Genomic DNA, 27,816 nt, shown 5'->3' on the forward strand with positions numbered 1-27,816 from the left:
TACGAGCCCCTGGTTTACGAGGCCTTCCGAAGTGCAAGCACGAATGTCTCGGGAACAATGCTAGACTCATTATAGCCCAAAATTAAATAGTACATGTATTCATAATGGAACAGGTAATATCAATTGAAAAAAAAATCTCACGTAGTCTACATTCATTAGTATGACGAATTTCGTCTCCAATTTGGTTACAACTGGAAAAACTATACTAGAAGCTAACTAATAAATACCGATTGACTAGTCCTTGTATCCCCAATCATTGTAATTCATTGCAAATAGATATATTTGATATATACATATTAATGACATATATTTTCGATTTAAACATATTTTAATATGCAAATATAAATGACATATATGTGCACGTAATAGTATGATATTTTGGTTAATTTTTTAAAATACTATTTGGATATAGAAAGGCTATTATTATTATATTTATCTAAACATATCAAATGGCATGCTATTTTACGCAGGTGTCTATCATATGGCATAAATGAACTTTTTGGAAACTGCATTCTAGTCGGTTGCAAATATGTAAATATTCGGCATAGTGTCATAGGCATGTACTAGCGGATAGCGTATAATTTTGTACATCAAATCATTTGAATTATAAATTCTCTGGATGTTGTTTATTTTTCATTATATCATATTTGATATGAACAGTATCGCATTCCGTTTTCATAACTATGAGCTTGTATATAGATTAAGCAGTATTCATGGATCCACAGAAAGCCCATTATCGTTCTGAGGTTATAGGATTTACATGTAACGAGAGTCCATCTGCACATCTCTGAAATTTTATGAACATGAAATGATTTCAGATGTACATGTAAATCATTCAAAAAAGGATGTTTAAAAAGAGAGAGAGAAAGAGAGAAAGCAATATCTTTTTAATTGGTGTCCGTTTTAACAATTCAAACATTTGTGCTATAACGGGACTGTTTGTTAATTGGAAAATAACCCTTTCATTTATACCTGGGATAGTCTTCATTTGATTCCAATAACCTACATTGTGTTGATTATATTTGTCGGTGTTAACTGTCAATCAATGGCCTCCACAGAGCGGCAAGGATTCAGATATCATATAGATCATTACTGAAGGGAGCCACGGACCGAGCTTTCCATTTTCACTCTGCAGCTTGGTGTTTCAAATGTAAAGTAATTAGTTATTCCAACTGAATAACATTTTCAAATTATTCCGTGATTACTCAGTGAATGTATATCTATGGAGTGCTAGTCTCTTTTTACGGATGAAAATAACGCTGTGTGAGAGTTGCGTTAGCGAAAAAGTGACCCACTGAAGGCCAATTATAAACTGTAATCTCTTGCTCATTTAATATACCCGAGAAAACATATACTACGTAAATGAAGATGAAGACAATCGGATCCAGAATGTCTCTGTCCTACAAGCTCGAGAAAAGCAACACATTGATCACAAAGAACGCAGGCTGCTATAAAACAACATTAGACATAATATACCGCTAATAAGTCGGAAACTCGAGAACGATATCTGGTGACGATGCCAACTGCTAACGTAAAAATCCACCCGGCGACAGCAGACGACCAGGAGATGACCAGTGGGAGACTTAGAGCCGCAGACCAACAGAACATGGATCCAGAGGAAGATTGGAAAATTCTCCATGCGAGATTCCCTTGGAAACGCTATCATTCGGAAAGCATTGAACAGAAATACAATGTGTTCAGAAAGGAGAAAATGTTATCCATATCGAAACACTTACCTTTGTCATCGGCTATGTTTGGTGGAATCGTTTTTGCGCTCAGTATTTTCCATTTTAATGAAGAGAAAGTGCCAGCCATTTTGACCACGTGCATGTTTTTGTTGGTCAACATCGCCGTTCTAAGTTTATACTGTGCCAAAGAAATTCAAACGAACACGTCACATATCGTATCACTATTTGTATTTGTTTTGCCGTTTTCCCTTCTTGTTTGTGTTCAACTTTTGGATTTTCGAGAAATTTCCGCTTCCGGTATGAGGCTGGAATGGGTCGCATTCTTAGTCTTTTTGGCGTTTGTCACTCTTCCCGTCCGATACTGGGTATGCTGTACAATGGTTCTAGTTCTGTTTCTAGGACAATTATCAGCTGTTGTGTTTAAACTTTTCAAAAATAAAAGTTCGCCAATGGATATCTTATACCAGGTAAGCGATTTTGCTACTTCTACTGTCAATACTTCTGTGAAACAGAAATGAAGAGATTTTGCTGCATTCGAACTCAATGTCTCTAGCGTTTTGTGTTTTTTTTTGCATAAAGAAAAAAACCCCAAACATGCACCAACATACTTCATGTATCTAATGTAGCTCTAACATCACACTAAATAGAATTAACGTTGTGTACCATCAAATATCAAGTCATACTGAAAGAAATGCCTTCTTGAAATAATTTGATCATCAAACTTTTATAAATTAAGTGAATTTGGCGAGTTTTTGCGATTTAATCAACCATGTTAATTGTTGATTGTATCAAGGTATGCATTGTACATAGTGTCGGAAAAATCACTTTTACTTCAAAGAAATTTAAAGTGACCACGACGTTTACGGCAAATGTTTAATGGATGCCTAGGTTTACATGATTCGTAGATTTATATGTATTGATGGCACATGACCACTTTGGAGATTCAAAGAAATGGCAATTTTCTAAATTTTATGGGAAAAATAAGGGAATTATGACTACCTGGGGGTCATTGTGAAGTAAATTTTATTTACTCCGCGCGCATTTATCCGCACATGACTGAAAATGGGGGTATCACACAATATATTTAGACAGTTGTCTTTTCTTAACAACTGATTGGAACTAAAGATATTGTGTACGGATTTTTCTTATCGATAAACAATAAAATTACTTTGAAATTTTAATTAATTTTTTGACGGACATTTCGCTTTTCGTATTTGCATTCTGAACAAGTATTCTGATATTTCATACATGTTTATTTCTATATATGTATTAATGTGTGTACTGGAGAAGGTCTGAATCTAAGTATACGTATCATCTTACGAGTCCGTAATTCGAAGAATAGTTTCATATGGTGCAAAAATAATCACAGCTTGTGTGGTCATGTACAGCAGTATAACCATGAGTATTCTCTTACAGTGCACTGTATCAAAGGTCAACTGCAATAATAGCGTAAGCCGCTTGTAGAACTGTCGGGATTTAGTAATATTTATGATATTATTGTTTTACTCCTGTAATTATTCTTCTTTTTTCATATTTCAAGAAAAAAAATTGGATTTTATGTTCTAATCTAGATTGAGAGAATTCTATAAGTATGTTAAGATATCGTTGATTTTTAATTTTCACTTTACAAGCATTGTCCCCACTATTAGTAGTTGAAAGAAGCCTTAAATTGTTAATATATTCATAAAAAGTGCTTAGAAGCAATTCTTTTGTTTATGAGGTTATTGAGAAGTTTCTGCCTATTAATTGTATTATAATTATGTAAAAGAAAATTATATTTGTTAGTAGATTTGTTAGTAGATTTCATACAGCGTCAAACGTACATGAATTTTTTCTCTGTACCATAATTTTGTTAACAAGAACTAAAAGCATCATATATATTTATAGCACAGGCACAAGGAATTGTTTTATTATAAAAAAGAAAAATTGTTAACGCCAAGTGCCTGTGATTTATTGAATAGAAATATGAGCCTAGTTATTCCCCTGTTATAAAATTCAGTATACAAGTATTTGCATTTATATTAAAAGATTATATACAGTACTATCAATGCAAAATGCCACCACATAGATTAAAGTGGATTTTCATCTGATCGTGCCGTTCATTCTCGACTTGCATTTTGTCCAACCTTTCCCAGATGAACTTCTCGACTTGTATTTTGTCCAACCTTTCCTAGATCACCTTCTGTTGATAGTACTGCGCAGTAATACGTTTGGATTTACTTCATGTCTAGAGATACGGAGTAAGAAACTGAAAGAAATGACTTTTCGGTTTGGACCAGAGTATCTGACATTAGCTCGAATTTCCTAGTTGATAACTTTATGTAATTCAGTAATACTAAATACATGTACTTGCAAACACAACTTTCATACGATAAGGTTTTGTGGATTGATCTACGTTTCTGTCATTTGGATATACATGATACAATAAAAAAGTCACTAAGTCTTAATACTTAAAACCTGTGCTTTATAGTGTAGGTGAAGGTCCGTAGCTTCCGGTCTAAAGAAATTCGGATGGACAACCTGGGAGTAACACTGTCATTTTCATTGAGGTTTCAGAACTAGATGTTGACTCAATATAAAATCTCTTCATATACACGTATAATATAAATGAAATGTATTTACCACTATCCGCAATCATTTAATATGTGACCAAATCTCATATGTGATCAAATTACCAACTGATTAGATTATACAAACTAAAGTTGATTAAATAACGAAAGTTCTAATTAAAAACTGTAAAATCAATATACTTTTAGACATTCATGCAATTCAGATTTTATTGTTCAGAACTTTATATCTAAATCAAAAAACAGTAAGCTCGATACCTACGGAGAATGACTGCACTATGTTGGGAATATAACACTGTCAGGATAATGTGAAATTTTAAAAAAAATCCATTCGTTCAGTAATTGAAATTGCATGATATTTTGTCTAACAAGTTTTTTTCGTAAAGAAATAAATCAATAATTTGATGATTGCTTGGTTTTTGCTGCAACCCAAGGTGAGACTGTTTGAACCACCTTTCTGGTTCTCTGTATTCTCCAAAAGAAAATTAATTACCGGTATATACCGGTACTAAGCTCTCGAGATAAACGGACAGTTTATCATGTCAGTATATAAATTACTTGTTTGACAACCTAAATGTTAAGGTCAGAGGTCGTGTATGTGTCAATGTTTGACATGACATCTGCTTTCACGGGACTTTATAATGGTCAGGGTATATTTGTTGTTCTTTGAAAACCATCTTTCTCTACACTCCGAACCAACTCGGTGAATCGGATGCACAATTTTCTCTGTACAGTGTGCATATAATTATTAAAATAATGGAAATCCGTTTTGATAAAGAAGATGGGGGAACAAGATAGCGCAAATGCCCATTTGGTTTTGTCGTAAAAAAAATTTCAAATTAATTTTAATTCCAACCAAATATACTATATGATGTTAATTTACAAGTATACAAAAGCACGATTTCTATATAACTATATTCAGTTTTGAATATTTTAAAAAACGATAAAAAAAAATTCTAAAGTTTGGTGTTATCGTACCCAAAACCTAAAAACCCTAGATCTATAATGTTACCTAATGTCTGGTGCTCTAACCACTGAGCCATTTCAGTCACAACAAACTTCACTGTTAAATGCTAAATGGAACTTTAACCACGAATTTACGGACTTGTAGTATTTCTCTAAAACGTTCAGTTGTTGGGATACAAAATGACATTTTTAAAGTATAGTGGGTCACCATGTTTTTGTTGATTGAAATCGGTTTGATTTCCTTTAAACCTCAAATAGACTTTGACAAAAATATGGAGCCCAGACTTCATCATAATTTTAATTTCAGTCATGAATAAATGCACATTTATCATTTTTTGTTTTTTGATTTTTAGTTTGTTTTCTTTGCATTTATCCGAAATTCAAAAAAGCTCTGTATGACGTCATTTCCTGGCATCCATGTCGGCTGCTGTGATCAGCGAGCGCGCGTTCTGAAGGTTGTCTGTTGATAGCGTTACCGGGAAACCCTGGATAATATTCCATTGATCCCCGGAAACTTGGCTTGTCAATTGCAGAGTCGTCCAAGTTAGAAACCAGAGATTTATTAATATAAAACATATTTTAAACAGTTTTTGTATTGTACAAGCCAGGATCATACATGAGCAAAATCAATAAAGTGTAATGAAAGGAAAATACATTTGACTTTTTGAACTTAAACATTCGTATGTTGATAACAGGTTGTATGAAGAGGAAAACATGTTAATTTTTGTAGAATTGTAATGTGGATTATATTCTGTTTTCAAAATTAAGCAAAATTGAGTATCAAACAACACAGCTCTAATAACTGGACGAGAATACAATGTGTGCTCGACAAAAGAATACAATTCATACATAGCGACCACCGTGGTAATGCATATATTGTCAGAGTACGTATCTGACGCATTTATACAATGATGTACAGTACGAAAGCAATGTCTGTACCATCATAGAAAAAGAGAAAATGACAAAACCTATTATATTCATATTCTGGGAATAGAATAAGATTAAAGATGTGGTCCTCGAAATCTTCATCAATTCGACACCAAGGATGGATCTTATGCTGGAAGAGCCCGGCCCGCAAACTGCATTTTACATGTTTCCAGCACTTTTCCCCCAGACAAAATAACAACAATCATTTCACAAACAATCAGAAGACGCGTTACATAGAATTGTTATATTGATGTGTAATGGTACAACAGGGTGACAAAATCTTCTGCTTCCCTGTAATTTTCAAGAGTTATTAAAAAGTGCCAAGTGTGGCATATATTTTATAGAGAACTCATGAAGATTACAATGGACCTGGTCAAGTAGTGAATCGACTTTCTGTCATTTTTATTATATTGTGTATAGAGTGTATACTAGTATTGCACGAAAATCAATCACGTTAAAAAGTACGCTTAAAGCTCACTTGATTATCATTTCTGGGCAGCATGGACATTTTATCATAACCAGCACAGAGTGTATTTGTACATCTTATGCTGGTCCTTGATGGCAATATATACATCATCAAAGATACTTAATCCATCGAGTCGTTTTATGGGATGCAAAATCATCCCATGTTATGGCCGATTATTTTCTTTTCATCAGGTTTTTTCAGAGTTTATTGTTTTTTTTATCGAGCAGACGTTTGATGATACTGGTATGCATGTACGATATTCACACGATGTTAACATGTACATACATGTCACAAATTGTCACACATGTCACAATTTGGAAATACAGAATGATTAACAAATCTATTTAAAATCGTTCTACATGGAGCCATATTTCGTGATTATTTGATGTTCACTGACCATACGCTCTTGTATCATAGATTTTCTTTATAAATGAATAATAACTCAGGATCAAATTTTTAATTTTTAAAGAATTGAAATTCGAATATTCACGAAATCTCGAAAGTTGAGCAACTGCCAGAAACGTGCATGCATAATTCTAATGTCTAGACGTCTGTATAGACAGAATAATGGCTCTCTTTTTTCAGGTGTCTTTGAGCTCTTCGATTGTTTTCTGTTCCTGTACGTTTGGTTCGTACATGTTCTATCGAACGGACACTCACCTGAGAAATGCATTCTACGTTATGAAGGATTCGCACCTGACCAGTATTGCTATAGAACGCACGCAAGCTCTGCAGGTATATTATTATAACAACAAAGAATTTACAGATAATCGACTAGCTCATCTGATAGCAGATGTAAATTCAAAACCGATAATTAGGCTTAATGGTTTACATATGATATAAAAACAGCTCCAAACACTTTTTGAGTATTTAGTAACTCTGCAATTTTGATAGTCTGGTACAGTATATCTGAAAGATTGTTTGGTCTTCCGATCCCACGACCATGTAGGATTTTAACTTTATAAACTCAAGAGTTTACAAATCGTGTAAGAAATCTTTATCAATAATAGATGTAATCATTTCAGTTGTTGTGTACGTTACATATTGTTTATCAATTGAACTTTAATAAAAGAAAAAAACTATTTTGCAGAAGAACCTTTTGTCGGCCGTGTTGCCGAAAGCTGTGGTAGCGAGAATCTCGCGTGACTTCTCCTTGTACAGATCTAACTCCTTCCGGGAACTTTGCAGCAAGTGCCATGAAGATGTCAGGTACATATATCTCCAACATTACTTCGATTTGGTCCAAATGGTTTGATGGCATTAAAACGTTATAAAAACTAATGTTCTGCGGCAAAAACCGTATACTATTTTGTACTTTTACTATAGTCCTTGATATATAAAATAACCAACAAATATTAACATGGAGGATTATGGAAGGGAATTATCGCGAGAGAATGCATATCAACTAGCATATCGGGGTACTGGTATTTATTTGACGTGCGCTTTGAACCTTTTGTTATAATGTATCGGTATATCCTTCTATATTTGATAATTTAGAAGTGGAAAAGGAACTAGATACTAGTAGATTACACGATCAGTTTGTACCGATCCCTGCTGACAAAGCAGGAAACAACATAGTCTTTGTTTGTAAGGCTCATTATATAAATTGTACATTTATGTTAGAACTTTCCATTAATTCCGCAATTTTACCAAAATCAATAGCATAAAAATAACGACTTTCTACACTTTATACAAGCATCCTCCACGATACAAAGTCCAGGCTTTTTGACATCATTGATTGCTGCTTGTTCGATAAAAATTGATCACGTAAATTTATTTACCTTGTCATCGGTCATTTGCAAAATTGGTTTGATAAAAACCATAATCGGATTGTGTACACAAGTACTCTGAGGTGGATACTAAAAAGATGCTTGAAGTTCTAAAAGACAACATCTACGTAAATTTTAGATAAAAAAGGACATGCTCCTCGTATGAACAGTTTGTAAGGCGAGGCAAGCTACTGACAAACAAATAACACAGGACTGTCAAGAGTTTCCATTGAAGTAATATTTTCGTAAGTTCTATGGTCCATACAACTTTGTCGGCAAATACAATCTTCCACTGAGTAGATGACGTGCAATCCTCCATGGCACCTGTTCCTACCTCGAGTTTTTTAGAGGTCTGTGTTTGCTCTTATTCTGTTTTGTATTTTTCCTTTTGACTTTTGATTCTGAACACTGTTCGTTATCACCAAATTTCATCAGACATATTATTCCTACCTTTATCGTTATTAGGTTGACCTTTTTGGAATTTGGAATGTCCCTGTGACAGTTCCTATAAAGTCTATTGTTTTTTGGAAAATCATAAAGACAGTCAGAGAGATTAGGGTTTGCATCTATGATCGATTATTCGATTTCGAAAAACTGAGCTGTTATAGTAAGAATATCTTTGAAAATCAGTCTGGTTTGCTTTTAGTTTGAAGTCTACATGTCCTTGCGTATCGATTTAAGTTTATCCAAAAAGCTATTCCCCGATGAATATACATGTCTGAATAATCAAACTGAATGTAGTTTAGACTTCAAACGAAAAAATCATTTCCAGGTATATGAACAGGAAAGTAATTTCAATGATTCCGACAGAGCAGAAATTCTGCCGTATAAATGAAGCAATCGGCGGAATGAAACTCCTATTGGATAACCACTTTTCATCTCTATTAGAACGGCTCGCCGAATGTCTTTAGAGTAGACGTACATTTATTGAATCATGTATTCTATGTTAATTCACTGGTTTGTTTTCAAAGCAGGAAATATTGAAGTGACCGTGATTCATATAATAGAATAGAAACGACAACCATAAAAGATAAAAGCCACATTGCTTACATAGGCGTCGGAAGCAAATTAAAAGTGGGGGGGCTAGACTAATCCTCAGAAATATTCAGAAAAAAGTAATTCCCAAAATCATGGAAATCCTAATCCGTGGGGGGGGGGGGGGGGGGGGTATACACTTCCAAAAAAAAAAGTTACTTACCCATATTTTTCTTCTCCAAAATGATGAAACTCCTAATCCGTGGGGGGGGGGGGGGGGGGGGGGGGGGGCTAGTATGCTTCTGAATCTAACCTCTCAATCTTTCAAGGTAAATTTAGGAACAATAATCTTTCCTGCGATAAAAAGTGGGGGGCTGAACCCTCTATCATGCTATGTTTCTAATGGTTAGATATAACTTTGCAAAAAAAGTGGGGGGGGGGGGGGGCTAAGCCCCCCCTAGCCCCCCCGGTTCCGACGCCTATGGCTTATCATAGCAGAAGGAACAATTTAATATAATAAATTACAATATGCCCTCAGTTGATTACAATTCTCTCTAGCTGATGAATTGTTTTGTGTACAACATGCTTTGATTACAATTTTGCTGTAAATATGATTGATATGATCTTATTATAGTATTATCACCGGGGAAAATATGGGGTTACTATATATCCGGCGACAATTAAACTAAAATGCTTTAGATGGTAAAAAGCACTTTATTTGAACTTTAGGTCGGTATGGGTGATTTCTGGGAATCCAAAAACTACACCCGGACAATCCGAAACCTAATTCCTCTCTCCCGACAATGGTGTATAACACAATACAAATAAGAATTGAAAACAATAGAAAGCACTTAAGCACGAGTGACATATGTCATAGAGTAAAACTTCAATATGAGTGAGTCAATTAAATCAAAGGTGAGGTGTAAGAGTTAATTTAAAACGATTAAGCAATTACGCCTTACGTAAACAAATGTTTTGGGATTAATGTTTTGAAAGACAAAATGCGATAAAGATATTATAGCAATTTGATAACAAATAAACTAATGTGAAGTTTTATACAAAATGTCTTGAATTATAGTTCATTGAAATTTCACCCCATGATAGTATGATTTCCAAAAACATGCCTTTTTTCAAATACAACACACCCTGATTAAAATATTGTTTTGATTACTATATAAGATTTTCGATTCCATCATGATTTGTTTATGGTAGGACCATTTTCTCGCCTTAGTGAACCAATTTTGGAAGATTTTTCTGGATATTCCACATCACTATTTCGACTACCATAAATTTATTATAAATGGATTTTGCCGAACATTTCTAAATTGTCGTTGTTTTTTTTTTTTTTAGCTTAATCACATTTGTTGATTAAGCTAAAAAAAAAAAACAATTTAGATATGGAAAAATATTTTATTCGGTGAAACTTTACATCAAAACAGCTATATCTATCTTCGAAATAACATACTAAATTGTATTGCGCAGGGTCACAGTAACGTTTAATGATAATGTTTGATTACATGTAGCTCTTAATTCAATCTGTTTGATTACATGTTGCTCTGATTACAACCTTTTTAATTTCAGCATGTTGTTTTGCACTGTGACAGGGATTGGTGACTTTGCAGATAAATCTCCTAAATCATGCATTGTTCTCATCAACGAATTAATGTCCCAGTTTTCCTACCAAGCGAAGGTAAAAAAAAATACTCAACAGCTTTTTTAATGCTGAGAAGAAATTAATATATTAGGCATACTATACACCTGCTATTTTCGCCTCGTGTCTCTTCCGCCCTTACACTACACTTGCAAACGGTGTCGCCCCGCTTCTTAAGTTCGTCTTGGCAATGGAATACATGTATATGATAGATAACATTAATTGAATCTGATAAACACGATAGTTTAAACATTGTTTTAAAGTTGCCTAGTCTTAACTTCATCTGCTGACAACAAGGGCGAATTTAATACAGTCATATGACCGAAAGTCATATGATCGAAATTCATAGTTAGTTGAACTTGTTGTTCACATTTCTTCAATGGATAATTGCACCCACCCGATGAGTCGGTACGACACTGTTTTAATTGTTTGAGACTTTGACCTTTTTAACACCAATTGTTGACTCCTGACGTAAGGTTTAAGGAAACATATATTAGCTCCACATTAATAAAGACTTTATCTTATTCATTTTGCTACCTTGTGCTGTCTCCTATAGAAACACTTTATGGAGGAGGTGGGATGGTCTTTAAACGAGTATCAAGCCGTCTGTGGCGCCATGGAAACACGTGTAGATCACCCCATCCTAACCGTATACACAGCAATGGCAATACTGGACTACATGAAGTTCGTATGCAGTCTCCCCTTTTGAATATTATTAAAATGAATTGAGTATTTTTTTTCTTCAAAACGCTTAATATTAACCTACTCCAAATGTAACGCGTTAACGATAACATTTGTCATTTTCTTTCTAAGGGAACTCAAAAACAAAGTAAAACTTCCAAATGTGCACGCACGCATCGCTATCCACACGGGTGACATAGTGACAGCGGTGCTGGGGGCAAGACATTGGAAGTACGACCTTCTGGGTGATGACGTCATCAGAGCCAAACACTTGTTAGAGAGGGCACACAACGGGTAAGAGGGAAATCATACGCAATGTCGTCGCTCAATAAATCGTTCGCAAAATGTACGTCAACCCATAGTAACGCTCATGCATAGTAACGCTCATTTTTTTAATTTAAATATGATGCAACAAAGGATGATGGGTAGCAACGTACGTAGTCGTTAAACAAGCTTATCTTTTAAAAAGATTGGTGAGCTAGCGCTGTAGCCATCATAAAACACAGAAGCAGATTTCTAAAGCATTGGTTTATATTTCTGACTCGATTAATTAAATAGGAAGGCTCAGTGGTGTACGGGAATTGTGCTGGAGTGGGGTCTCAATTTAGAACTGTGAATCTAGAGTGGGCTTCACATCGGCAATGGCATAGCTCATTTACTGTGCCTTAATCATTATGTATCTACTGTAATTTAAATTTTGAGGTGAACATTTTCAAGAACCATTAGTACTGTTTTGTAGCAATCGAATCTTCTCGGGCCTTTCCGGCAAGCTCGGAAAACGTAGTAGAGTATTCCCAGAATCCCCTACTATGGAGTCGAGCATGCGTATTCCAGTTAAAAGACTAACGTAGTTTCTAGCGCTCGAGAGCGCTAGCAATAAGAGTGGTGTACTAAAGTTAGTTATACCTATTGTCTAGTATCATTTTTATATAATTAAAATGTTTCATCTGATAGATTGTTTCAAGCCATGTGATATTAATGTTCTTATTAGGCCTATAGTTACGATAAATAAGCAACACATGTAGAGTTTATATTTGCTACACGATTGACTTTAGATAAGTGTAACTTATGAAAAATTATAAATAAGACTGTGAACTTGGTTAAACAGGGTTATTATAGGATCAAACAGGGTTAGTCTGGTATCAAATTAACTGGGACTTAAACTTGAAAAAAAAATTAGATAAGAGATTTCGAAATATTACTCTATATTTTGTTTTCGCAAAGTGATGTCAATGGGATCGAAGAATCAAAACATTCCGGAAAAAGAAGAGGTTTGGGTCATAATGCCATGTTCAATCATTTCAGACAGTGTTGATCATATAGACTTAATGTAGTTGCTAAGTGTTTTTTTTTTCATAGAGACGTATCAAAATAACTTTTTTATTTACGTCGAGACAAAGTTTTATGAATTTAGATAATTACTAATAGCTTTAATGAACTTTCATAAATCAAATATCTCCCAAGAGAATGACAGAAATGTTTATGCTGAGTGAACTCGGACGAAATATGAGCAAATAACTAAGTTATTTTGTTTTTCATTAATGAAGGGGGGGGGGGGGGATTTTGATGACTTTCGAGATTATTGATTTAAAAATATATACATGTAGCTTGAAACGAATTAAGTTAATATGGTGGATTCATTCACGAAAAGGATTAACAAATTATACATGTATTAAAATTGTTAAAAAAGTTCTGTGTTGCTAGTTTATATTATCGAAATTAAATAAATAAAAAAAAACGGTACTCGCGTAAAATAAGGAATCTAGAGTAAACCTTAATAAATAAAACAAACGTATTTCACTCTAGCATGTAAGTATCCGATCGAAACACAGACACTAACTTCAAATTCTCCTGTGCATTTAGTTTTAACACTGAATTTAAAATGTAGGCATTGAAAAAATAGCAGAATTGAGAAAATAAAAAAAAAGTACATGTACATTTAGGAACGAGTAAACTCAACGATACTTATTTAATACTTGCAACCAACAAGTATGAGTTTTGGGAGTTGTTTTTTTTAATCAACTTTCCTATGCAGATACTCTGTAAAACCGGACGTGAGACAATGTTTGGGCATAAGCACAAATCATCACCACTGAGAAGACTTAGTTCTTGAAAATAGTCGATGATATCGACGTAATGTATTCTGAAGCATTGTTTTTCAAAGAAACTTATTTAAAGATACATTAAAAATCGTCAGATTTTTAAAAATGGTACAACCAATGTTGTTTGGATCCATACAGCTTTCTAGAAATGTTTCGATTACTGATACATATTTTGATGGAATTAATTGGATCTTTAAATATTACAAAACATTATTCATATGGGGTTTTTCGGAATTCTTGTCGGGAATTCTTGTACGAGAATTCATATCATAAATTTATAACATAAAAATGCACGTTATTCAGATACATATTAAAAACTTCTTTCCATACAGAATAACATATCTTTGATTTTAAAATGAATAATAATCGATAAAATCAACTGTCAGTACTTTAGTAAGTACTTCAATACTTTGTTTATATTCAAAATAATTGATGCCATGTCTAAAACAATCTTATATTACATATGTTAGATTTTTGATCCTCTTCCCTGCAGACAGGTGTTGATATCCGAGGCCACCAAATCAACTCTTCACGACGAGTTCATCATTGAGGCGATCGGCGAGTCCGACTTCTCTGTCAGATACGTCGTCAAACGGGTAACCATTGGTGACCATTGGAGACCATCATATAGATATATACATAGATATATACATGATGACCTAACATTATTCTCTGGATGATTTCAATATGAATTATAGTCAGAATTTCTTATCTCAATTAAAAAATAACATGGCCATGGAATCCTTTTTGGAGCAGTTGCCCCTGAACTACAGCACCTTACCTTGTACTCAAATATTTTATTTTCAGTTTAATGGAGATGACTACGAAAAAGGAATCGCCGCCCGCAGGGTTCACAGAAAGGTGATCTTATTATCAATCAAAGTACTGAAATTACAAACACGCGTAATAACTACCTGGTAGAGAAGTAAAAGTAAGTATTGAGTAATAATGGCTGGATCCCAATTACTAAGGGAAACAGTTTGGCGATTGTGTAATGCAGTACATTGAATAATCAGACAATGAAAAAACACTCACAGATTTAATTAATCAAAATATTAAACATGGTTGCATTTTCTGAAAAATAAACACTTAGTGTGTTCACAAAATGAACACATCTGAAATTCAAAGATGCTGTATTCTCTATTGAATATTTGATCTTGAACTTGCCGCATGCTTTTGATGTTGATACAAGTTCCGTCTTTCCTTCTCCTAACCAAATGTTTTATGATTAGGGACTTGAGGAAGACGTCCAAACACTGAGAGACTATAATACAAAACGTAATGAATTAAAGAGGTTAGTAAACATTGTGTAAAATCATTATCTAGTCGAACAAGTAAATAGTATCTGTAATTTAGTTGTCAGCCTTGTCACTTCTCTGTTTCAGGAAGCGGTCCAGTATCCAGGCCAGGTACAACAGCTCACTGAAGCCTGTGTGTGAGCGAGACCGGGAGACCCTGAGTCTTGTCTATGTAGGCCTCTGTGTCTTCTCTGTGCTCACCAACTTCTATGTGACCGCCGTCGTCTCAAACATGTAAGTCGACTCAATCATGGAGTCATCTCAAGCGTAAGTCTACTCAATCATGTGATTCATCTCAAGCATTTAAGTCTACTCAATCGTGTAAGTCATATCAAATATGTAAGTCATCTCAAACTTGTAAGTCATATCAAACATGTAAGTCATCTCAAACTTGTAAGTCATCCCAAGTATTAAAGTCGACTCAATCGTGTAAGTCCTCTTAATCGTACACATCATCTGAACTATGTATGTCGTCTTAAACATGTAAGTTGACTCAATCTTGTAAGTCATATCAAACATGTAAGTCATATCAAACGTGTAAGTTATCTCAAATTTGTAAGTTATCTCAAATTTCAAATCCTTTATTCCGAGTATCTGCTTTTGTAAACTTAACACCAAAAATAGCGCATTTTGATATCTTGAGAAGACCCCTTTAAAAACAGACCGTTAATTTCAGTATTTCTAACATATAAGTTAAAAAATAATAATATGATAAGGTAACGACTTTAAAAAAGTAAATTTCTAGCTTATGAATGAAGATGGACAATTATTTTATTTTGTTAAAGAGTACTGTTCAATCACTGTCTTGAAATCAGTTTGTATTATTAATAAAAACATTTCAGTGGTCTTTTGTTTCAGATCCCTCGCTCAGATAATATCTCTCACCATTGCAGTATTGTTTATACTCAGTTTCATTGCCATCAACTTCTTCATTAGCAAAGTACAGGTGAGATGAATCGCCCGTGGAAATGGGTCAGTGTTAGTTGAATTGAACACGGAACAATTATTGTGATTAAAGTAGAGAGAGGGGATACTTTAAACATATCCAGTGGTAGTGAGTGGAGTGCCTATAGTTAGGGAACTATTCCAAGGGACCTGTCCGAAGTAAATGGCTTCTCTCTAGGGTTAAACAGGGGCTTATGAAAGTAAAAATGAGAAACAAGTGACATCCAGTCAGTGGATATATTCACTGTCTATTGTTTTGAGAGAAGATCCGAATCTTAATTTCTAGACGCATTGAATTGATTCATCAAAGTATTCAAATACTTACACCTAAGAGCTAGCAATATATTGATACTAAACTGTTCCGTGCTATACTAAATTTAAAAATACCAAAATCTTTGGTGTCCAAATATTGAAATAGTCTGATGGAGAAAAAGCAGCAGGTCTGAGAATCCTGTTCTAAAAATAAATAGAAAGTATGTCCGATTTCCTTCAAACTGGGAGCTACAAAACTGTAACAAATTGGAAATATATTTTTGTTTAATTATTACTTTATTTTATATCTTAAGAGTAAGTTTTACTTTGCAAATACATGTATGTGTCTTTGAAAACAGCATCTGTACGTACGTACTTCCTAAACATCATTTCAAAGAGAACATTGCTAACTTTAATAGGCACACGTATAAAAAAAAACCATCACAGTCATGTCATATATTGTATTTTTTTGTTCAGACTATGTATTAAAGTTGATAGAATTAAAATTGAGAATCTGACACCGATTTTAGAAGCAGCACCGGTCGACCTTGACCCTGATTGTCGGACACCTGTTTCTGGTGGGATTTGTGACTTACTTCTGTACTTCCGGCGTGTTCTTAATGGTATTGTTTTATTGTTTTACGTCTTAATATATAAAAATTTTCTTCGAAAATATGATCCAAAGTGCATGTATCTTCAAACGTTGTCCTTGTTCGAAGGGTATTCGTTATCGCCATTGCTCACAATCACAATCTTTGAATATCGATATTAATGCAAGGGGTTAAAATTATTTATCTATCCTTCTTTTCGTTCTTTTTTAAATGGGATGTGTTGCAGTTACTTTAAGAACCCCCCCCCCCCGTGAAAGTGTAACCTAATCTGGTCGTTTAAATCGTTGTATGGGAAAGTGCCTCCCCCAAACTTATGTGAGAGAGAGACACACGAATATATTGCAAAGAATACATAGATGTACGTTGTCCCATGTGCTTAAAAATATTAAATGAATATTTTCATTTTAGCAGGCGGAATATAGCACAAGATCTCAACATCACAATGTCACCCAGTCCTCCCCCTCCGCCCGGCCCCACCTCTGCTGTTTCCCGTCCTTCATGGCCGTGACCTTGACCGTCCTCACGGTGGCGCTCACTACGTGTGACGTAGCCAGCTTGATGACCAAACTGTGCTGTATCGTCATCACCGCGGTCTTCCACCACGTGGTGGGGTATGGCGTCTTACCTGGGACCTCGGAGTGGATAACCGGCGTTCCTCCGTGAGTAGTTCCTTCCCCTTCCCCCACGAAAACGCCTACCCCCTTGAAAACCCCCCCCCCCCCCAAAAAAAAAAAAAAAAAAAAAACAAAATTAGAAAACCCCAAAAAACAGTTTCCTTCAATGCGGATAGAATTCGAAATTGAAAAATCCCGTAATTTCTTATACCAATATGCACTGGTAGAAATTGTAGAAATACTACTATATACATATAGAAGTCTGGGTTCATTGATAATAAAGGCTAGTAAGAGCTCAACACAGAATAATCATTGTACAAATCTACGATACATTACATTAAAGTGTGAATTTATTGATTTTGAATGTTGTGAAAAAATGTAGTTAAACTGTTAATTGTCTCTTATTTGTCCCATTAAAGTAATGACAGTAACAAATATATAAAATTATTTGAATATTTTCTTTCTGACCTTTATCCTTCTTTGACACTTTTGTCTTTTACTAATTTTCAATCTTAATTTTAAATTATATTTAAATATTTTTTTTTTTCTAAATTTTATCCTTCTTTTACACTATTGGCTTTACAAAGTAAAGAAAACTGTATATTATATAGGAGTAAAACGAGAATACACAATATCAGAAAAAAGGACGGCATTTTAATCAACTTTTGTTAATGAAGATGATTCTGATTTTCAAATCAGGTCTTATTACCGGCATAACAGTGAACTTCATGTACTTGATTACTTACTTCAACTTGTAATTATTGTAAGACATTACTCCGGTCTCCGGCCTGTGTTGATGAGTGATTACTTGTTTCTTTCAATATTACAGATCCTCCATACTGCCTAATTATGACATCTCCATCTATTTTACTGGAATTTGTGTTTCCGTGATTCTTTTGAACATCCAGGTTAGTCGTCGACTTCTCTAATATAGCAGTGCACATCTAATCGATATTTTAATTTTGTTTTTAAATTAGAAGGTAGAACACTACAATAAACAAAGAGAGAGAGATCATTATATAATAATGGACTTTGTAATACTCCCTGATTTTATCGATTATCAGTTGCCTATTGAATCATTTACGTTGTGCATTACCTCATTGTTATATATGGTAGCGTGGCCGAGCGGTCTAAGGCGCTGGTTTTAGGCACCAGTCTCAATGAGGCGTGGGTTCGAATCCCACCGCTGCCATTAAGTTTTTTTTAATGGCAAGTACATTGAGGTCTGTATAGCCATTGGTCCGAAACAAATTCGGATGGACGACCTGGGTAGATTTTTTTTATACCAGAAGCTGCAAATCTGTAACTATAATAGATATTAACATACAATTTTTAAAAATGACAATAATTGATCGTATACTAGTAAACATAAAAAAAAACGTTGTTTAATTTTCCGAAGGAAAATCCCGATAATTAAAATAGTGAAAATGATGAGCGATCGGGCGGCTGCCAAAAGGGTTCATATGTACCCTATTGTATGGATAACTCCTCCTACAGTTTTTAAGATAGGAACTGAAGTTTTGTTTTGCAGATCAGTTGTAAATATATCAGAGATTTGCATATTACTTGGATTTTGATTTTTGATCATTTTTGCGAAACATACCAGCAGTTAAGGTACCTCACTACACCCATTCTTATACTTTTAAAGACACTTCGTCACAAGATGGCGATTTAGATGTTTTGTTAAACTGTTTATATCGTTCGATTGGGTTGTATATCGTCGGAGCTCAGTGGTTAAAGGGGCATGGTCACGATTTTGGTCAAATTCTATTTTTATGTTTTTATCATTTACAATGCTTTAGAAATGCATTTCTAATGATCAAATAAAATTTGAGAGTAATTCGTAGAGTTATGAGCAAGATACAGGGCTCACAATTCTTTGTCATGTAAACAAGGCTCGTGCCCTGTTTTTGTTTACGTAGGTTCAATATACCAGTAACAAATCTTTTTCCAGCTTATTTGTCCATCTTTTTACTTATTTTAAGCATAGATAAACAGTTCCTAACATTTAAAACATTTCGTTTTAGGATTAAAACTGAAATTTTTACTTCAACGTTCAAAATGTAAACAAACGCTTTGTTTACACAGCGAAGAATTTCAAGCCCTGTAACTCGCTAATGACTCAACAATTGACACTCAAATTTCTGTTGCCTATTAAAAATGCCTTTTTAAAGCATTGTAAGTATTAAAATCTGAAAAATAATTTTTGACCAAAATCGTGACCATGCCCCTTTAAAGTATTGGGCTTCTGAACCTCAGATCATGAGTTCGAATCCGCCTAGAGTTTTTGTAAATGTTTAATGAAATAAATTTATTTTATTTTGCATCCAAAATTGCACATTTTTTTGCCTATTTGACCTAAATACTTTTTATTCATTATGATATCTATCATAATCAAGTAATTAATTTTCTGCTGATTTGAGAAAATACTTCAAGGTGTAGTGAGCCACCTTAAACTTAATTTTTCTGTTGCAAAATATTGCATGTAGAGAACCTCATTTCTCTGTATAGGTCCCGTAGTGCTTATTTATTCCAGGTTGACAAATACATTATGGATAATGTTCACACTAACGAAAACCTGGTTTTCTATTAATTCGAAGGCTTTTCTCTTGTTTTAAATGAAACAATATTCGTAAAATAATTATTTTTATTTTATTTTTATTTTTTCATTTTTGACACGCAGAGCATAATTTTAATTGTAAAGTATAGTAATAAATTAATTACTCTGTATTCTAACGTTAGGAGGTCTAAGAGAAATGAGTTCTCGAAGCAGGATGTGCGAAATATAATCTTAATTCTAAATAACGATTAGTCTTACAAAAAATATGTAATAATATATGAATTATTTATTGTCGTAATTTACATTGTTATACTTTCATGTTAAATACTGAAATCTGATTGGTTACGACGCAGTTAATAATATTTACTATTACCCTCAGCGTTAGCAACGCACTTGGCAACGGGTAACATTAAAAAATGTTACATGCGCGAAAATTATGCGCGTACGGTTCGCTGTAAAATTCACGTTATTCCTATATAAAAGCAGTAAAATTTTCTTAAAAATTTTAAAAAAGACATTCAGTATAACAAAATAAATAGTGCCTGTTTGGGAGGATAACAGTTGAAATTGACACCCCTCGAAAACCATTGTCAACCTCCGCTTCGCGTCGGTTGACAATGGGTTTCTCGGGGTGTCAATTTCAACTGTTACCCTCCCAAACAGGCACTATTTATATATTATTAGATATGAATGGTCATTACTGTGTGATATAAAATAATCAATCAAATCACCATTAATAAACATCTTCTGCAATGGGGATTTTCACTTGATAAGCTTGTGGTAGATTTTAAAATCTTGGTTATCAAATTTAATAAAAGTTAGAGGTGGTATTTACAAGGTAGCGTGGCCGAGCGGTCTAAGGCGCTGGTTTTAGGCACCAGTCTCAATGAGGCGTGGGTTCGAATCCCACCGCTGCCATAATTTTTAAGTGGTCCACAGCATAAAAGGGTGTTTAGTTTTTGCTTTCAACCTGCTCCAACAATGCTATACTGATATCCCAGTGTTTAGTTCATAGATATCGACCACAAGTACGTAAAATTTCCTTTTTGGACTATACGTATCGTTCAGTAAAGATCTCTGAAAGAAGATATGTAGAAAAATATTAAAAATTTTACTTCAAAATATTTGGATTATTTCTTTTATTGAATGATATTGCTTGTGTTAAGTTATGAGGTACTGAAAGTGAGATGTACATATATATTTGAACAATTTCATTATCTTTTTGTCAATGATTTTTTTTTTACTTATAAGAACGATATTTCGTCATGAAAATTTGTATGAAAATTTCCATGTTTACTTACGAGGGTTGTCCCAAAATAATGTAGACAGGACACATAATTTATAATCTGTTCACTGCAATTTCATTAGACTTCTGTGTTTTTTCAATGACCCTTTGGCAAGCAATGCTGAAAAGTTCATATCTGTACTTTATTTATTTCTCGAGAAAATGAATAATTAGTAACAACAAGTTTTGTCAGGCGGCGCAATGTGCGACGTCGAAAATTTCCAGTTTTACGTTGTTGCTAAACCCTCCACATCGTTCACGATAACATTTACGTTTTATTTCCGAAAATGTCTTAGAAAAAATATCATCTCTGAACATGTACTCTGCGTGCACATTCAATATATATTTCTAGTTTTTTTTTGTTTTTAAATATTTTCTAGGTACAAACGATCTGTCGGCTCCAAACTTGCCCTGTATTACTTGTTGTCTAACGTCCGTCTTACCGAAATGTGTCGTTCAACATTTTGACGTCCATTGAAATCGTTCGGGGTTTTTTTTTCACTTATTGTCATCATACTTGTTCAAATATTTTCAATGTTGTTAAACTACTTTTTCACAAAACGCATTTCTCATCGATTTTGTTAATTTCATTTACTTCCAATGCCGCTTGGGATTTATTTCATGGTCTTTACAATATTGTATTAAAAGTTTTGTTATAGGCAAAACATTTTCTGAGTAAATGAAAGAATTATTATCAAATATCAGTGTATGTTTTATTTGAATTTTTTCATTCGAAAAGTACTTTTCCGCCCAATTTTCAATTCATTATGTTGATTTTAACTTTTTGTTTTTGACATTGCGCCGCATGTCGAATTTCTGATCTAACATGCTTTCATTTCACTAATTTAATCTCAAATAATATTCAATTTTAAAACATTGTTTGAATGCAAATTTCTTGAACCCTTTGAGGCACAAATTTCATCTTCCTTTGTTTTCGATTAACTGAATAACGCCACTTGTCTACGCTATTTTGGGACAACCCTCGTATATTATAAAAATCATATACAGTTATGTGAATAAAAAAAGTTTTAAGGTAATTAATCTGATTGGTCAATTGTAAAGCGCACAACCTCATTTAGAAAAGGGGAAAAGGTCGCCGTCGGATACCGTTTTATATTATATATAGGCCGTTGCTTGACTGTGCAATTGATGGCTTTACTGTATTAACGTGAGGTTTCTATAATATTTTGGGCGTCTGATGGCTTTTACTGCATTACCATTTGATATCTGTAGATATCAAACATGTTTTGGCGACTGATATCTGTATAAGTCTATATGTAGCATGCTTGGGCGACTTATGACATTAACTGTAATATCGTTTAATATCTGTAGATATCAAGCATGTTTGGGCGACTGATGGCTTTCACTACACGGAAGAAGCGTAAGAGACAGCTGCTATTGGACTGTCGGCAGAAATACCGGACGCTAGTCCTGGAACTGTTTCCGTACGAACTGGCGACCAGTCTCCTTCAACATAACAACAACCAGAAGGCAAGGGGTCAAGATTATTGTTAATTGATTTCGTTATCTGAGAGATTACTTAACGCTGTTCAGCCTCGACTCTTTTGCTACAAACGTTAAGTCTTATCGCGCATGTTATGCATTATTGTGTTACCGTGCATTTTATGACGTCATTGGTCTATATTCAATTTTGTTTATTATAATAATTAGTCATCGAGTTTGATGAATTAGCTCTTACTTGTCGGTTTTTAAACTGATTCACACCGTGATTGTTTCTTTACTGTGCCTGGACCCTGTTTCTATAGGACGTGTTGGAGGGTACAGTCAGCCCGGTGGGTATAGCGGTTCTGTCGGTGTGTTTTGATGAGAACACCGAGGATTCCGACAACGAGGCTACGACGACGGCCTACAAAGCCATTCAGTTCATCGACAACATTGACAAGGTCAGAGACTCGTGTCACATGTTTCACTTTTCTATGCTAATTCAACGTAGATGAAAAAAAAACACAATTAAGAAAATAAACTAAATACATAATTTACATGTATATGTATAATTAATTTTTTTTTTATTTATACGCTAAACATTTTGATGCTTAACTAAAGAGGAATTGAAAAAAAAATGTCTCGGTGAAGAGACGCAGGCTTATTTAAAGTATGAATCAAAACTTTGGATTGTGGTAAAAAATCTAAAAGCATTTAAGGTGGATAATACGCCAGTACAAATCAACAGAGTTCTGGACCAGGAGAGGAGGAACGGGCATTACTCTTTAATCATCTATTCAAACCCATGTTAAAAGTTCTCTCTTAGGAAGAGTACTTTCATCCTTTTAAGCCATAAGCTGTTAATTCATATATGAGAACTGCCTTAGTTTAGATCAAAAGAGGAACTCGTACGAAGGTCTGAGGCAATTCCGTTAAAGAAGTACCATTTTAATATTTTTTTTTTTTAATAAGCTGTGAGAAATTAATGAGTTTTCATCGATTTTAAGGTTTTGCTAGACGTTTCGTTTAGTGGGATTCATCGATTGGTGTCTTCAGTGACGTCACATTTATTTATCAGCGGACTCTGTGATGGTGTGCAGGTGCGTGGAGATGCTGAAAGCTTTTATAAATCCATAAGAGTCATACATGTAGTTAATGATGATTCAGTTCTCTGTGCTTTTGAGAATGATATTTACAAAGTCATTACTTAGTGCCATAAGATTTCTAGTTTCATAAGTCATCTACCGTGTACTAGCGTCCTGTTTATTCGCGTGCTGCAATTTACTAAAATGAACAAAAATTTGTAGTGTCTACAAAAATGATTAAAGCATTAAAAACTAACACAATTTCTGGATGATTTATTTTTTGTGATATAACAATAATCGCAAAAAATAAATCATCGCAAAAAATACTGCATAAACGGTATTTTAATATTTTTTGGGTTTTTTTTATTTTTGAAAGGGATTGGGGTGAAGTATCTTATAAACACTCTGATATGATAAAATTACTGTTATTTAGCTTGTCATTGTTAAAATTTTCGTCGAGAGAGATTTGTAGGTATTTGAAGTCAAACTACGTATATTTCCAATTCATATGTTAAAGAAATTGAATAAATGAAAAAGTTTCAAGACTTATATCAAACAGACTTATTAGTTTATTACTGCTGTTTGAAATATAAATATCAGAAGACATTTACAGGAAACGACAGGGCACAGCAGTCATCTCGGCCAGATGATGACATTCCTACGTCATGTTCAAAACCTTTGCTCAGAGATGAATATTTCTTATATGAAAGCAGGTAAGTGTATTTTATAAATTCTTCTCTATATGTATGTAAGATTTTAGTTTTAGGTAGTTGTTTAGCTAAGAAAACTGTTCCATTTTGCCTTAAACGTATATTATTTAAATTACGAAGTAATCTGAAACAAAACGAAAACCAGAGGAAATCAAAATCATTTTTTTTCTTATTAATTAATTTTGTTACATTTATTCTATTTTGTACATATGTGCCTGGCTATTGGTAAAATTTTGTTATGCCTTCAATACATGTAATCTTTGATATGCTTCTGGTGCCACTCATTAAGATTTGAAAACTTCAATGATAGATCTATGGCAATATAGTTGAATGACACCATCATCAAGTCACAAAATTTATCGGGCCCAGATTCATAGTGATGTGGTCGGTTATGCTCGGGAAGGCAAAGCTGCATTAAAGAAGTTAAACACTAAAGAATGAATTAAGATCTAGATTGTTACGTGTGATCTATCAATCAATGAGACTGATTTGACATTTCAGGTGTCCACCATGGTCCAGTGCTGTCCAGTATCGTTGGTGGATCCAAAGCTAGGTGGGGTGTTTGGGGGACAACGTTAGACATTGCCAAAGAGATACATACAGCAGCCAAACCTAACACGATCACAGTAAGTATGTAGGCTATGATGAACAGTATAGAATGTTTCCGAGTGCACTATTTCATTATTATATTATTGATCTAATCAATTTATTATTAACATTGTACACAGCTAGGCTTGTTTTTTCTGTTTTCTTGTCTTTCTGTCCATCCCGTCATATCTAGAGTTTTAAAATTTTAAAATACTTTATTATCAAACTACATCTTAACCTTCACTTTGACCTTTTTGCGAATTTGACATAGGTATTCACTTTTTAGCTCACCTGAGCTGAAAGCTCAAGTGAGCTTTTCTGATCACATTTTGTCTGTCGTCCGTCCGTCCGTCTGTCTGTCTGTCTGTCTGTCCGTCCGTAAACTTTTCACATTTTCAACATCTTATCAAGAACTACTGGGCCAATTTCAACCAAACTTGGCACAAATCATCTTTAGACAAAGGGGATTCAAAGTTGTGAAAATTAAGGGCCACGCCCTTTATCAAGGGGAGATAATTAGAAATTAATGAAAAAATTTGAGAAAATTTCAAAATTTCAAAAAATCTTCTTCTCAAGAACCATGAAACCAGGAAAGCTGAAACTTGTGTGGTAGCATTTTCAGGTAGTTTAGATTCAGAGTTGTGAAAATCATGACCCCTGGATGTAGGGTGGGACCACAATGGGGGTCGAAGTTTTACATAGGAATATATAGAGTAAATCTTTAAAAATCTTCTTCTCAGAAACTAATCAGCCAGGAAAGCTGAAACTTGTGTGGGAGCATTCTCAGGTAGTGTAGATTCAAAGTTGTGAAAATCATGATCCCCGAAAGTAGGGTGGGGCCACAATGGGGGATTGAAGTTTTACATAGGAATATATAGAGTAAATATTTAGAAGTCTTCTTCTCATAAACTAATCAGCCAGGAAAGCTGAAACTTGTGTGGAAGCATTCTCAGGTAGCGTAGATTTAAAGTTGTGAAAATCACGACCCCCGAAGGTAGGGTGGGGCCACAATGAGGGGTCGAAGTTTTACATAGGAATATATAGAGTAAATATTTAGAAGCCTTCTTCTCAGAAACTAATCAGCCAGGAAAGCTGAAACTTGTGTAAAAGCACCCTCAGGTAGCGTAGATTTAAAGTGCTGAAAATCATGACCCCCGGGGGTAGGGTGGGGTCACAGTGGGGGGATCTAAGTTTTACATAGGAATATATAGAGCAAATCTTTGAAAATCTTCTTCTCAAAAACTAAAAAGAAAAGCTGAAACCTGTGTGGAAGAATCCTCAGGTAGTGTAGATTCAAAGTTGTCAAACTTATGATCCCTGGGGGAAGGGTGGGGCCACAAGGGGTGTGTTAAAGTTTTACATAGGAATATATAGAGTAAATCTTAAAAATCTTCTTCTCAGAAACTTATCAGCCAGATGATTCTTTATAATTGTTAAGACTTTGGACCCAGGACAATTTTTTGGCCTCACAAGAAGTTTCAGAGTTTGATGTAGCTTTATAACCCATATACATATATAAACAATCGTTAAGGATCTTTTTAAGAACTGCAATACTCAACATGTGATATGACTATAAAATCATCCTGTTAGAAAAGGGACTAATGATTATAAACATAAGAATATCCAGGGGGAAAATTGATTTAATTTATACAGGATCTACATGTATTATTTTACATTGTCCAGATAGTTTGTATTATGACACCATTAAGCTGATTTTATCATACCTATTGTTCCTCAGGTGAGCGATGTGGCCCATGGGCCTCTTGTTTGCATTAGTTCAGTTTCTGTGAAACTGTTTCAATAAGATATTTTTATAAAACTACATAAGATATTCATAACGTAGTAATTAACGTAAGAAAATAATTAAATAATAACAATCTGATTTAATAATTGCCATAGGTATCCCAAGAAGCCGGGGATATTCTTAGGAAATTCGGACACAAATTTGAGGAGGGGGAGGAGGAGGATGTTATTTCGACCAATCAACCAATGGCTGTGACGGTGCTGACGTACGACAGACATTAACCACGCCCACTGCCAGGGATTAAACTGTCAGGGATATTTAGTGCTCAGTTAATCTGTGATGGTTTTCATGTCACTTTCAATTAGTATTTTTGTATGTATATCACATAACATCTGCAACCAAAATAAAAAAAAAATAAATAAACGAGGAGAAACTACAAGTAATGCCAGAAACTTTAAAACATTCCATGTTTGGAATCTTGTCATTTTATAACATTTATACGAATAAAAATACTTCGTATTCTATATTTTAAAATTCAATACTGGGCGGACAACAAATTAGTCATAAGATCTACCTTAAAATTTTTTTTATACTAGATGATTAACCCTATCCCACTTCTAAAAAGAAATTACTTTAATCTGTACTTATAGAACTAACAAATCCCCATAAAACAAGCATAATCAGGTATAGAGATGTATATCAAATTGACATTTATTTGTTTTTTTCTATGAAAATATATTTACATTTTAAACTTTCTTTGTCCGTGATAACAATACGAACCAATTTTGAAGCCTAAAACCTAATAACTTCATAAAACATGAGTGCCACAAAAAGGGCGTGTCTCATAGCATAACCAAAAAAAAAACCACGGTATTGGCTGCGCCGAGTA

General features: G+C 34.1%; 1 protein-coding gene and 2 non-coding genes across 5 annotated transcripts; all 3 read left to right on the forward strand.

The window, feature by feature from the left end:
• Positions 1-1,069: 1,069 nt before the first annotated feature.
• On the forward strand, positions 1,070-27,520 carry LOC105328828 (adenylate cyclase type 3). Of its 3 annotated transcripts, none has more exons than XM_066085987.1 (20): positions 1,070-2,155; positions 7,200-7,349; positions 7,705-7,823; positions 10,940-11,048; positions 11,566-11,693; positions 11,823-11,984; positions 14,286-14,388; positions 14,600-14,653; positions 15,025-15,086; positions 15,178-15,324; positions 15,949-16,036; positions 16,818-16,910; positions 17,310-17,557; positions 18,342-18,420; positions 22,690-22,848; positions 23,124-23,261; positions 23,808-23,900; positions 24,499-24,598; positions 25,097-25,221; positions 27,083-27,519. In XM_066085987.1, exons 1-20 carry the CDS (start codon positions 1,517-1,519, stop codon positions 27,206-27,208), a joined length of 2,922 nt encoding a protein of 973 aa, XP_065942059.1. In that variant the 5' UTR covers positions 1,070-1,516; the 3' UTR covers positions 27,209-27,519. The 3 variants fall into 3 exon arrangements, with proteins under 3 accessions (XP_065942059.1, XP_065942061.1, XP_019923007.3); XM_020067448.3 differs by having other exon boundaries at positions 1,071-2,155; positions 17,307-17,557; positions 27,083-27,518; XM_066085989.1 differs by lacking the exon at positions 23,808-23,900 and having other exon boundaries at positions 17,307-17,557; positions 27,083-27,520.
• Positions 18,624-18,704, forward strand: Trnal-uag (transfer RNA leucine (anticodon UAG)). The gene has a single exon. It is a non-coding gene; the product is annotated as a tRNA-Leu (tRNA).
• Positions 20,910-20,990, forward strand: Trnal-uag (transfer RNA leucine (anticodon UAG)). Its single transcript has one exon. It is a non-coding gene; the product is annotated as a tRNA-Leu (tRNA).
• Positions 27,521-27,816: the final 296 nt, after the last annotated feature.

This window comes from Magallana gigas, chromosome 5 (assembly GCF_963853765.1).
Source record: "Magallana gigas chromosome 5, xbMagGiga1.1, whole genome shotgun sequence".
Taxonomy (NCBI): Eukaryota; Metazoa; Mollusca; class Bivalvia; order Ostreida; family Ostreidae; genus Magallana; species Magallana gigas.